This window comes from Chlorocebus sabaeus, chromosome 27 (assembly GCF_047675955.1).
Source record: "Chlorocebus sabaeus isolate Y175 chromosome 27, mChlSab1.0.hap1, whole genome shotgun sequence".
Classification (NCBI taxonomy): Eukaryota; Metazoa; Chordata; class Mammalia; order Primates; family Cercopithecidae; genus Chlorocebus; species Chlorocebus sabaeus.
Window position 1 is genome coordinate 12,805,563 of NC_132930.1, and position 13,010 is coordinate 12,818,572.

A 13,010-nucleotide genomic window follows, 5' to 3' on the forward strand; every position below is an offset into this window, starting at 1 on the left:
GTTTGTTTCCAAAGAAACTAGTATTTGCCAAGGATAATACCAAATCCTGAAAATCTAACACTAAAAACCCCTCTGCATAAATTGAAAACATATATGCCCATGTAAAAATGTGTCCATGAATGTGCACAGCAGCACAACTCACAAGAGTGGAAACAACCCAGATGCCCCTCAACTGATGAATGGATCAACAAGATGTGGTATATCCATACAATGGAATATTATTTGACTATAAAAAGTAATGAAGTACTGACACATGCCACAGCATTGATGGACCTTGAAAACACTATGCCAATTGAAATAAGCCAGTTACAAAAGACTGCATACTGTATGATTCCATTTATATGAAATATCCAGAATAGGCAAATCCATAGAGACAGAAAATAGACTAGTAGTTGCCAGGGGCTGGAGAGAAGAGAAAATAGGGAGAGACTGCTAATGGGTGCAAGGTTTCTTTTTGCAGTGATGACAATGTTTTGGAATTAGATGGTGATGATGGTTACACTAATATACTAAATACCAAAATTTGTGGATTTGCTAAATACCAAAATGTTACAGACTGTAAATTATGTCTTAATTTTGGTAAATCCCTCTATGTGATGATGATTGAAAGACTTTAGGTAAGTTAAGTCGCTGAGCTCTTGTAATAATGGAACCCACACGTAAAAGGGCTAGTTTTGGTGACCCATGCTTGTAATGCCAGCACTTTGGGAGGCTGAGGCAGTGGATCACCTGAGGTCAGGAGTGCAAGGCCAACCTGGTCAATATGGTGAAACCCCGTCTCCACTAAAAATACAAAAATTAGCCAGGCATGGTGGTGGTGGATGCCTGTAATCTCAGCTACTCTGGAGGCTGAGGCAGGAAAATCACTTGAACCCAGGAGGTGGAGGTTGCAGTGAGCCGAGATTGTGCCATTGCACTCCAGCCTGGGTGACAACAGCAAAACTCCGTCTCAAAAAAAAAGAAGAAAAAAACAGATAAAGCACTGGCCTATAGTAGATGCACAGCAAATTTTGGCTGTAAATGTAGTGGTGGTAGTAATAGTATTAGTAGTAGCAACAATGATTGGTATTGTAATAATAGTGGGAATTATATGTTTTAAATGTAGAAGTAAAACAGAAATGATGAGCTGGAGGCCTCAAGCTCAGAGCTGGGTTTATAGATACACAAAATAGGACAGGACACACAGTTAAGATCAGAGAAGGGATTGTGTGTGAGCCAAAATTCACTCCAGCATGGTGGGCCTGCAGCATGTGTCTCGATATTTTCCTCTCTCTTTTTATGAGTTGCGGTGTCTAACAGCAAAACTGTGCTCCATTTGTTACTTTAACTCCATAAGCCAAGCCACAAATCGTCCAAGTGTCTTTGGTAAATTCCTATCATACTAGCTGGGCAGAGACTTGGTACACACAAGCATCGCTAGCCTGCCACACTTTCAACAGTTTGGAAATTCATCCCCAGGCGTGGGTCCTGCTCACTCACGCACGGAACTCACACTTGCTCTCCCAGCCCCGCACCTCCCATCCCTCCTTACCTGTCTACATCGCTCACTTTCTCTCGAGGACACACCCACACTCACATTTTAAATCATGCCAGATTCAAGATGAATCTTCAGGTGGCAAGATGGAGTATTTGAAGATCATCATCAGAGCAAACGGTGCTCAATAAATGGGTTCATGAAGGAAAGAAAGTGTAGAGAAGTAGAAGGACAAATTAGGTGAGGACTTATTGAGGAGTACCTTATAAATTGAGGTGGGTACCTCAAGAACATTCTTCCTTGATGTATCCATGTCGACATTTAAATCAAGGTCTCCAACTTTATGTTTTGATTTTGTGTGTTACATCATAGTTTCTTTTTAGCCAGAATAACAGCAAGCAGACTTCATGAGAACAGTTTTAGTGACCCCAGCCACCTTCATTAAACGTATCCAAAAGCCTTGCAAAATTAAAAGCTGGCTGCAGTCGCACCAGAAATACTAAGAAGACTGCAAGGTGAAAGGGAACCCCCGAACTTGCAACCCCAGAGGAGACAAGATAGTAACAAAGTCCCTTGAGAATAAAGTTCACACAAGCTTGGGGATGCCTTTTTTTCTCCTTGTACGTAACACTCTTGCTGAAACAGAAATGTACTTATGACATAGGTCTCTCTCTTCATTAACAATCGATTCATTAAAATGCTGTGATATTTCGAAAACAGCGAAATTATTATGTTTTGCTATTTAAACATCTGTTCTCAGTATGTTGTTCAATACGTACAGCAATCATGTTTACTTTTTAGCTTGTAAGACATTCCAAAAATAGAATCAGTGTTTTTCTATTTTTAGTTCAGTCTATAAAGTTTAAGCAAATAATCTTCTTTTCAAAACACTGTACACTCCTTTCAAATTCATGGAAAAACCCAGCAGTCATGAGCTCATAAAAGAAAACACTGTAAACATTTGGAGTCAAAAGATTTTGACACCCACACCCTGTCCTGTAACTCAACATAGACTCTTAGCTTTAAACTCAGACATTTTGCTATAATTTATAGTGGATACATTAGAAGCATCACTCGACAGAGCACTAATTTTATCAAGAAATAACTTTTTTTTTCTAAACTGAAAGTTCTAGTTCTCCTTCAAAAATAAGACTGAAAAGAATCAACTCCTATTTCCTAATCAAATCTATTCATTAATAAAAATCTGACCCAAACTTCCTCTTTCTACTTCTTCCATAGTAAATCAAAATTTTCTGGTTTTTTTATAAGGTGGTTTAGTTTGCCTTTGTTTAGGATAATTACCCACTTCTAAAATAATTTCTCTTTTTTATCTCTTTTTTTTTTCTGAGACAGAGCCTTGCTCTGTCATCCAGGCTGGAGTGCAATGGCGTGATCTTGACTCACGGCAACCTCTGCCTCCCAGGCTCAAGCTGTTCTCCTGCCTCAGCCTCCCAGGTAACTGGAATTACAGTCACATGCCACCACACCCAGCTAATTTTTGTATTTTTAGTAGAGACGGGGTTTCACCATGTTGCCCAGGCTGGTCTTGAACTTCTGACCTCAGGTGATCCACCCGCCTCGGTCTCCCAAAGTGCAGAGATTACAGATGTGAGCCACCGTGCCCGGCCCTCTTTTTTTTTTTTTTTTTTTTTTTGAGATGGAATCTCACTCTGTCACCCAGGCTGGAGTGCACTGGCACGATCTCGGCTCACTGCAAACTCCGCCTCCCTGGTTCACGCCATTCTCCTGCCTCAGCCTCCCAAGTAGCTGGGACTACAGGCGCCTACCACCACGCCCGGCTAATTTTTTGTATTTTTAGTAGAGACGGGGTTTCACCGTGTTAGCCAGGATGGTCTCCATCTCCTGACCTCGTGATCCACCTGCCTTGGCCCTCTTTTTTATCTTAATAAGATTCCTTTAAAATTGCCAAGTTGTAAACACAAATGAAGCTCTTTGTGAATGTCCTCACTCTTTTCAAAGCCTAAATTTATGTGCTTCAGCACTGAACTTTGGATCAGAATTGCACAGCAAGCACCTGGAAATAAATGGTGCCACAAACCTCTGCAGAAGTGCACGGAACAATTTGAATTTGTCTCCTTTGTTGTAGCTTAAGGTTCCTACAAAAAGTCCACCAAGCCACATGTACTTGCATCTCAACAAGAAGAGTGTTCCTGGTAAAACTCTGTAATTTTCAGGTGCACTGAGCCAGCTCATTTTCCAGAATATAAGACCCAAATGCCCCTCTGAAAACCCTTAAGATAAAAGGTGTCTCCAGGGTGGGGAACATAACACACTGGGGTGGTGGGGGACTGGGGGAGGGATAGCATTAGGAGAAATACCTAATGTAAATGATGAGTGGATGGGTTCAGCAAACCAACATGGCACATGTATACCTATGTATCAAGCCTGCACGTTGTGTACATGCACCGTAGAACTTAAAGTATAATAATAATAATAAAAAGATAAAAGATGTCTCTATACTTAGCAAAGAAACTCATAGATTATAAAATAAGCCACCATCTGCATCTTAGTCTCTGTGCACAGCTAGAGAAGGTACATAATTGAAAATCTCTATTGATCTTGATAGGAGATGTAAGGGCTGAGAAAATGTAAGAGGGAAATAGCTTAGCTTCTCTTTTCCATTTGTGTCGAGATCCCACTCAGTTTTTTAAACGCTTCTAAGTAGTGACATCTGAGTCATTGCTCTTCTCACCTGGAATTTTTCAAACACGACAGAAGTTTTGCTCTGGGCGAGGTGAAGATAAATTCAGCTTTCAGATGAGGGTCAGGAGTCATCTACAGTGGGTCAATCAATTTGTACATGGACTTGTGGAATCTTTCTCTGTGTGAGGCAGCCCAGGCTGTCCAGGTGCTTGCTGCTAGCTTCTACCTGCTGGCAACCAGCTATGTGACATCAGACAGTTCATGTCACATTCTCTGAACCTGTTTCCACCTTGTAAATTGTGGGTATTAGGCCCACGGTCTCCGAGGTCCCTTCCAAGCTTCCCTCAGGTATGTTGTGAAATATACACTATATTAAATGCCCATGGCCAGGGGTGGTGGTTCACAACTGTAATCCCAGAACTTTCAGAAGGTGAAGTAGGCGAATCACCTGAGATCAGGAGTTCAAGACCAACCTGGCCAACATGGTGAAACCCCATCTCTACTAAAAATACAAAAATTAGCTGGGCATGGTGGCACCTGTAATCCCAGCTACTCGGGAGGCTGAGGCAGGAGAATCGCTTGAATCCGGGAGGTGGAGGTTGTAGTGAGCTGAAATCATGCCACTGCACTCCAGCCTGGGTGACAGAATGAGACGCCATCTCAGGTAAATAAATAAAATACATAAATAAGTAACAGTTTTGTGCCTGGCAGCCTTAGCTCAGGGTCAATGTAGAACTAAACATATCTGCTCACCAACCTAAAGGTCATAATATCACAAGGGCCCCGATGCTCCTGGAACTTTTCCAGATATCTAGAGTTCTTGTTCTCAGGGACAAGATGAGCATAAAGAAGAATGCCAACTCAGTGCAGGGATCACCTCCCTCCACTTCAAGGTACCCCTGCTCCAAGATCAAGGGTCAGAAAGGATGAAAACAATATCCACTGAGTACTTATTGCATGCCAGATGTTTTCATATATTATCTATCTCACAACCCTAGATGGTAAGAGTAATCATACCAGTAGTAGAACATAGTGTGTATTGAGTGCTTCCTATCTGCCAGGCACTGCTAAAACCAGCAAGCCTTCAGGCAGCATCCATCATGCACCAGGCGTTGTTCTAAGCATTTACAGTGCATGAGGTCGAGAGTATGAATACCTATTTTCGGACGGGAAAACTGAAGCACTCAGCTGGGAAAGGAGAAAACCAGAATCAGACCCAGGCCCTCTGCCAGCTTAACCACTTTACTTCACAGCCCCTAATTACCTTAAAACCCTGCTGCAAGGTATTACTTACTCTGTCTTGCAGATGAGGAAACTGAGGTTCAGGAAAGTAAAATAACTCACCAAAGGCCTCACCTAGGCACAGTGAAGCAGTGTCTTCATAGACCACCTGTCAGCATCCCTCCAAGCAAGTCCTAACTGCTACAAACACAGGGCTTCATGCTCTAAGATTTCAGGGAGCTGGCATGGCCCAGAGAGGTTCTCTAGACAGCCACTATGCTCTGGCAGCTTCCTGCCAACAGCAGGCTCTGTCGGGGAAGGAATTTGGCCTTTTTCACGAGGCTGGGAACAGAGCTGATGCTAGCTAGATGAGATACAAATAGACATGAAATGGCAGCAGATTCTAAAGAACAAATGAATGAATGCGGTAGGAAGGAAGGAAGAGAGAAAGGAAGCAAATTCTTGTTGGGTCTGAGGCAGCAGGGCCCTTCTCAAGGGTACAGCCAGGCCGGGGGCTAATAAGAAAGTGAGACCTGCAGTAAGCTGCCCTTTGTGCCCATCCAGGCTATGCTGGGGCCAGCAAGCCAAACTCCATCTGAACCCAGGACAAAGCAGGAGCTGAGCTGCCCGATCTGGGGAAGGCAGGCACATTGGTCCTCTCTGTGAAAAACTGGTCAGGCTAGTGAACAGGAAAACCCTGACCTCCCAGTGCCTAGGGAATTCAGTGGCAGGGGGCTTGGCCCCGGCCATAGCCTCATGGGAACCTGAGTGTCCAGTTGGATCCCGAGTCTTGAGTTGGATGTGTCAGTGGATCTAACACAAGGTTTAGAATCACTTTACATGAAACACAGCGTCCTGACCCTCCTTTCCAACTGTGAGACTGTGGTGTATGCACTGAAGCCTAGGGGACTCCAAGAAAGGGGCACACAGCCTCTCTGTGCCAACAAATGCTGCTTTAACTAATTTTATCAAGTGGTAATTTCGCATAACCAACCCTGGCCCACGTGTGTGCAGAGCACCGAACTTAAGCCATTGCAGTCATCATCGCAGTAATTCATGCAGCCACTCTATCTATTACATTCCAGTCCTCAGGGATGCTACAGTAAGCAAGCCACCTGCCCCTAGAGGAACGTCTTATGGTCCAGCAGGCCCATATGGCAAGTAAACAGGAAATGGCACAACTGGGTGATAAATGCAGTGAGAAGGAAAAGAGAGGGTGCTATGAAAGCTTACAGAGAGGGCCCCTAACCAACATCAGGGACCCTATAGTCAGCCTGGTGTTTTAAGCAGGCACCAAATGCCAAGTACAAACGAGCCATTAGGGGGAAAAAGAGCAGAGATATTATTCCTAATCTACAAGGGAGTAGAGTCTGATATTGGATGTTTTTTATTATGGTATTCTTTTTTCTTAGGATCTTAAAAATTATTAAATATTTTTAAATCATTTAAATAGCATAATATGAGAGACACCCATGTAATTACTACCCAGTCTTAGCAGTTTCAAATATTTTGTACATAAGTCATAGATGGGTATTTTTTTGACACGGAATCTCACTCTGTCACCCAGGCTGGAGTGCGATAGCATGATCTTGGCTCACTGCAACCTTCACCTCCCAAGCTGAAGCAATTCTTCTGCCTCAGCCTCCTCAGTGAGTAGCTGGGATTACAAGTATATGCCACCATGCCTGACTAATTTTTGTATTTTTAGTAGAGATGGGTTTTTACCATGTTGGCCAGGCTGGCTTCAAACTCCTGACCTCAGGTGATCTGCCTGCCTGGACCTCCCCCCGCAACCTCAACCCTTTCTTGCTCCTGCTCTGCCATGTGAGATGCCGGCTCCCCCTTGGCCTTTGCCATGACTGAAAGTGTTGTGAGGTCTCCCCTGAAGCCAGCAGATGCCAGTGCCATGCTTCTTCAGCCTGCAGAACTGTAAGCCCATTAAACCTCTTTTCTTTATAAATGACCCAGTCTCAGGTATTTCTTTACAGCAATGCAAGAATGGCCTAATACTGTGCTTTTTGTGAGTCAGTTTAAAAATGAGTATAAGCTAATAAATAAATATGCATAGCTTCGACTAAATGATTTTTATGGACTGTAGCAGAGGACCTGGCTTGTGTTTTCTTAATGGTTTCATGTCTCATGCCAAGGCCATCATATGCAAAGAAACATCTGAAAAAGAGTTGATGTTTATTGCCAAGGAAATACTTAAACTGACTGTAATGAAGATGTTAAAGAGTTTCAGAGAAGCTGTGGACTATTTCCCTGGACTGACCGCAGACACACCTTAAAGCAAGGGCCATCTGATCATTGGACTTAGGGTGATTTTTAAAACTCTTTTTTTGTCCAAGTTTTTATTCAATTCCCTTGACTTATTTCAGTTTAGAATTCGACTTCTTATTATCCTCATAGTAATCCTGAAAAAATTACTAAGAATAAAAAATATCGTAACTACTAACATAACTAAGTCCACAGGATATTAGAACTGAAAAGATATCATATAGTTGCACCTCTTTATTTACAGGTGATGAAACTGAAGTCTGAGAGGTTAATTATTCACTCATCCCTCCAACAAATATTTATCGAATTTCTACTCTGATGTCATTTAGATCCTCACTATGGCAGTAAATATTTAGAAATTTAAAAATGTTTGGTGTCTCTATCAACAGCTTTAAGAGTAAAATTTTAGACGTTATCAGCTTGCCTAAGGTTGCATAGCCATTAAATAGAGGAAACAAGGTTAAGACCCAGGGAGTCTGACTCCAGTAATACTTCCTGTCTTGCCATGGGATACACCTATGGTTCTAGAGTCCAAAATGCAGAAATATGAATCTTACAGGAGAACGAGGCCCTACCATTTACAGAATGTGATGTCTTCCTTTACAGATGAAATTTAGCTCTTCTGGTGAAGAGGACAATGGCTGGGTAGGAACTTATGCCCACACCTAATGGAAACTTATCCTTGACCTGCATGACTACTGGCCCAAGACAAAGATTACTTGGAGCAGCTCACCATAGAATCAGCTCCAAGATAAGGGTAAGTACTTGGACTCCATAGTGAATAAAACAGAGATGGTACCTGCCCTCATGGGGCCCACAATTTAGTGGGAAAGACAGGCAATGTACAAGTGACTTCTCAAATGTTTTATGATTTGTCTTGAATTTTTAAACTTAAACCTTCTCCAGTTTTAAAATAGCATGGAAGCAAAAAACAAAATGGATTGGGGCAGATCACAAAATTGTAACTCTTCTCTAAGGACCAGTATGACAGCCTAGGAGTGAGACTTTGCATCTTTTCTGGAGGTCAGTTCTGATAGCATCCTTTGATTGAGGAGGGATTTGGAACCTTTGGCCTGTCATGCCCTTGATGGTTCTTAAATAGCCACATCCAGTTGGCTTTTTGTGGAATAACATGTTCAGAGACATAACCACCACCCACTTTCAGTAGAAAGAGCAAAACCACTAACATGTATAATGAATAGCAGCTCTTGGTCTAGGAAACTCACTAAGTCCTGGAATTCAGGAACCACAGAGGAACCCCTGAAGCCTTTCAGGCAATCTGGATTGACACCAGACATCTGTGACTCTATCAAAGCTTTGTACAGAATTCAAGGCATGGACATAAAAGTGCTTTAAGTTATAAGACATTAGAAGCATAAGACATGGGATTTCATGAATATTATTTAGCCATACAGACATTTTAAGATAATCAATGTTAGTCCTAGCTGCAAATATGTTCCCTATTTTTTTTTAGCATTCCACAAAATTCTCATTCTTTTAATTATCTCCCTTTGCTGCTAGGATCTCTTTAAGGCTTTCATCTGGTTCACACTAGGCTGAGAAGAAAAGATATAGGAAGTTCCTGGCCTGACCCTGGCCTTTTCTCCTTTATCCTTTGCTATTTCCTGTCTCCTGTTTCTCTACAGAAGTAAATCATGTTGACATATCCTCAAAGAGTAGGGGCCGTACTATTGAAGAAATATAGAAACAAGGGACAGCTGAGACAGATGCACGTAAAGAGGAATATGACCCACTTCATATTTATGTATTTATTATGTTGTTAAACAAAGAATGCTTTATTAATAAAAATACATACAAACTCTAAAGCACTAAGAAATTTAAATATCTATGTCATAGCAAACAACTGGCAATTCAACATCCAGGGTCAACAGGATGCTAGAAGGAGATTGCAACAGATTGCATTCCCATGGTGGAGAGGGCATCTTCACAGGTGAAGGGGGGCCCAGCTGAAACAGCTTTTCTAGCTCTCCCTCCTCATGAAGGATCATGAGAGGCACTCCACTGAAGGGGAGGTGTGCAATCTGGTGCTCTTCAGGCAGGTCCAAACTCTCAAAGTCTAGAGGATTGAAGGGAAATAATTTTTCTATTTCTGGATAGGCGTTATTTGAGGCAGGAACGGAGCTTTTTTTTTTTTAACAGTCTTCTCGGTCATCTTTCTGACAGAAAAGCTTGGCTGGTTTTGTTTGCTGGGTCCGTTGGTCTCTACTGACTTTTCTGTAGCTCTCTTGACAGTTCCCAAAGCCTTTCTGGTAGCTTTAGGTAAGGCTGATGGAGCAGTGAACGTTTTGCCAAAACGTGATGTTAAACTTGAGATATCCCATCTAAGGCTTTGATTGAAGGTCCAGACCCCAGCTTCAGTCCATCCTTAGCAGCCACACGGGTGCCTGGTTCTCCATTTTCCTTATCAACGTAGATCAGAGTAGCCATCCTGGATTATTGCTACTCTCAACAGCCACATTCATCTAAGATCGTGGTCCCACTTTACATTTAGATAGAATGTTAACTATAGTGGAAATTGGTGTAATATCTAATTTTTGTGCCTAGCACATCATCTAGGAGTCAGCACGAACTCATACAAAGAGCACAGGCCTGAGGTCAGGCAAACCTGGGTAGGAATCTCGGGAGTACCACTTTCTGTTAACTGTAAGATTTGGGCAAGTCAGCTAACATCCAAGCCCTATTTCCACATCCATGAAATGGAGGTAAAACCCAACTCTTATACATTGTGAAATGATCAAAAACCACTTAGGTAAAGTGCAGAACAACCAATAAATAAATAGTTTCTGCCTTTACTGCATTTTCTAATTTATAATGTACTTTTACATACACGATTTCACTTCTTACTAACCTTTAATGAATGCAAGTCTTCCATTTTTTACTAAAGCAGCACCCCCAAAGTTTCTCTAAACTGCAAAATGCCCAAATGTTTCATCCTGATTTATCCCTTTTGCCAACTCTCATCTACTGGTGGCAGACAATCCAGTATGCAGTGGTGGGAAGAGCTGAGAGGCCCTGTCTGAACAATGTGACTACTAATGGTGACTGCTTGGGCAGGAATACTGGACTATGGCAATGACTATGTACCTTGGCCAACCCAACCCCGATCTAGTCCAGGCTATTGATTCACAGCAGCAAAGGGTCACTTCTGTTTCTAAGGCCTGGAGATAAGTTGAAGGCAGTTTTGCAGTGAGCCATTTCAATTCAATGATAAATATTCTTGCTGTCTAATTTATTCTATGAATCTTTGACCCATGGCCATGTGTGTGTATGTATTTGAGCCCACATGCAAAAACATACAGTTGAGTCTTGAACAATACAGGATTGAGTTGCATGGATCCACTTGTTCTCAGATTTTCTTCTGTGGCTGCCACCTCTGAGACTGCAAGACCATCCCCTCCTCTTCTTCCTCCTCCTCAGCCTACTCAGTGTGAAGACAATGAGGGTGAAGACCTTTATGATGATCTATTTCTACTTAATGAATAATGAAATATGTTCTCTTCCTTATGATTTTTCTTAATAACATTTTCTTTTGTCCAGCTTACTTTATTGTGAGAATACAGGATATAGTGCATATAACATACAAAACGTGTGTTAGTCAACGGTGTTATTGGTGAGGTCAACAGAAGACTATTGGTTAAGCTTTTTGGGAGTCAAAGGTTACAGGTGGATTTTGAACTGTGCAGGTGATTGGCACCCGTAGCCCTCATATTGTTCAAGGGTCAGCTGCACCTATTTATTTGCATGAGGCCACCTCAAAAAAGAAAGGGCCATTCAAAGGTATCATTAGAAGCCTTGCTCTTAACCTGAGACAGCTAGCTAGAAAGTGACAGAGCCATGACTTGCATCTGGTATATCAAATGATTGATGTAACCTCTATATGGAGCTTGTAAACTCAAGTGCCACCCAGAGTCAGTCAGGGAATGTAAATATATGATAAATATATGATGTACCAGTAGAAGGTAATGGGGAACAGGGAGGCTGGTGGGGTAGAGTGTGTGTGCCAATCAGCAGGCATTCCAATTGAATTGTTTTTCTTCAAACACTATGGTAGGCAACTTTTAAAAAAAAAAATTGCAGGCCACCTGTCTGCAATCCTGTCTCATTATATCATTAGGAGGAATTATTGTTAAGCAACTTCTTTCAACTGTTCTGACACATTCATTTTTTATTAATAGCCTTCTAATTGTTCTTTGAATTGGGGCAGAAATAATTAAAGTAAAAGATGTTGTATATGTGTCCTAAAGAAGGGACAAATAAAGACCAGTGAGGTCTAGAGGTGTGAAAGCACATCTAATCCAAGAACACTTTCTGAAGGAGGTGGCATCTGAGCTAGGAAGAAGTAAGAGGAAATCTCCCCAGGCAAAAGAAATAACGATAAGCAAAACAGAGGAAAGCATGGCTACGAGGTAAAATCAACTGTCCCATTTTGCTGGAAAATAGAGTACAGCATCTTGGAACTAGAAAAAAAAGCATGAAGAATCATCTGAGACCAGATATGGTCAAGGTTCTTGACTTGCCAAGCTAAGGAATCTGGTGTTTATTGGTTAGAGATGAAAATGGCCTGCTCAGAGAATGGGTTTTCTAGATGAATCTGCTTTGTTGATCTTACAGACTCTTTCTTAACATGAAGCATACTTTTTTCCTAGACAACTTCAAATCTGAAAAATCTGTTACTATTCTTAGCATATGTTTTTGAAAGTAAACTTGGTCACCATAAATGTATATGAGAAAGGGGGCATAAAAACTGGCAGCAAATCCAGTAACTGCAGCCATCTGTGTTTCTGTTGTTCTAAGTGGAGATCAGCAAAACTAGCATTTTAAAAAACACGTAAGTATGGTTGAAGTAATATTTTCCGGTGAAGCTTTCCACAAGTGGCTGCTGATAATTTTATCTCGTATTTTAAAATAAAATACACTACTTACAGGACACCATGAAAAACTATCATCTGTTGCATTATAAATGGAAGAATAAAAGGAAGGAAAGACAGAAGGGAGAGAGGAAAATGATATGTAGTTTGTCAGGAAATGTACATCAAATGTCAGAATCGACCTTTTAAAAAGTAATAATGAACAATAAGAAAAACGTCAAACAATCTGTTCTGAACTTTTATGAAAAAGTGGTGTAGGAAAAAAATGGAGTTTGGAGTCAGAAAGACTGTTTTGAAATCTCAACTCTCTTCTCTTTCTGTATTATTTATTCTTTATTTTTATTATTATTATTATTTTAAGATATAGGACCTTGCTCTGTTGCTGAGGCTGGAGTGCAGTGGTGTGATCATAGCTCACTGTAGCCTTGAACTCTTAGGCTCAGGCAATCCTCCCGCCTCAGCCTCCTGAGTACATAGGCCTACAG

At 41.5% G+C, this 13,010-nt stretch overlaps 2 protein-coding genes across 3 annotated transcripts in view; both read right to left on the bottom strand.

Annotated features, from left to right (window-relative positions):
* The window catches only part of TBC1D1 (TBC1 domain family member 1), a 238,601-nt gene that overhangs the window by 164,787 nt on the left and 60,804 nt on the right, over positions 1-13,010 (bottom strand). The gene's annotated exons all lie outside the window — the stretch shown is intronic.
* PTTG2 (pituitary tumor-transforming 2) lies at positions 7,660-12,997 on the bottom strand. Its single transcript, XM_038008637.2, is given in 3 exon segments — positions 7,660-9,789; positions 9,792-9,961; positions 9,964-12,997. Coding segments are annotated over 3 exon segments (606 nt in total). The 5' UTR covers positions 10,085-12,997; the 3' UTR covers positions 7,660-9,474.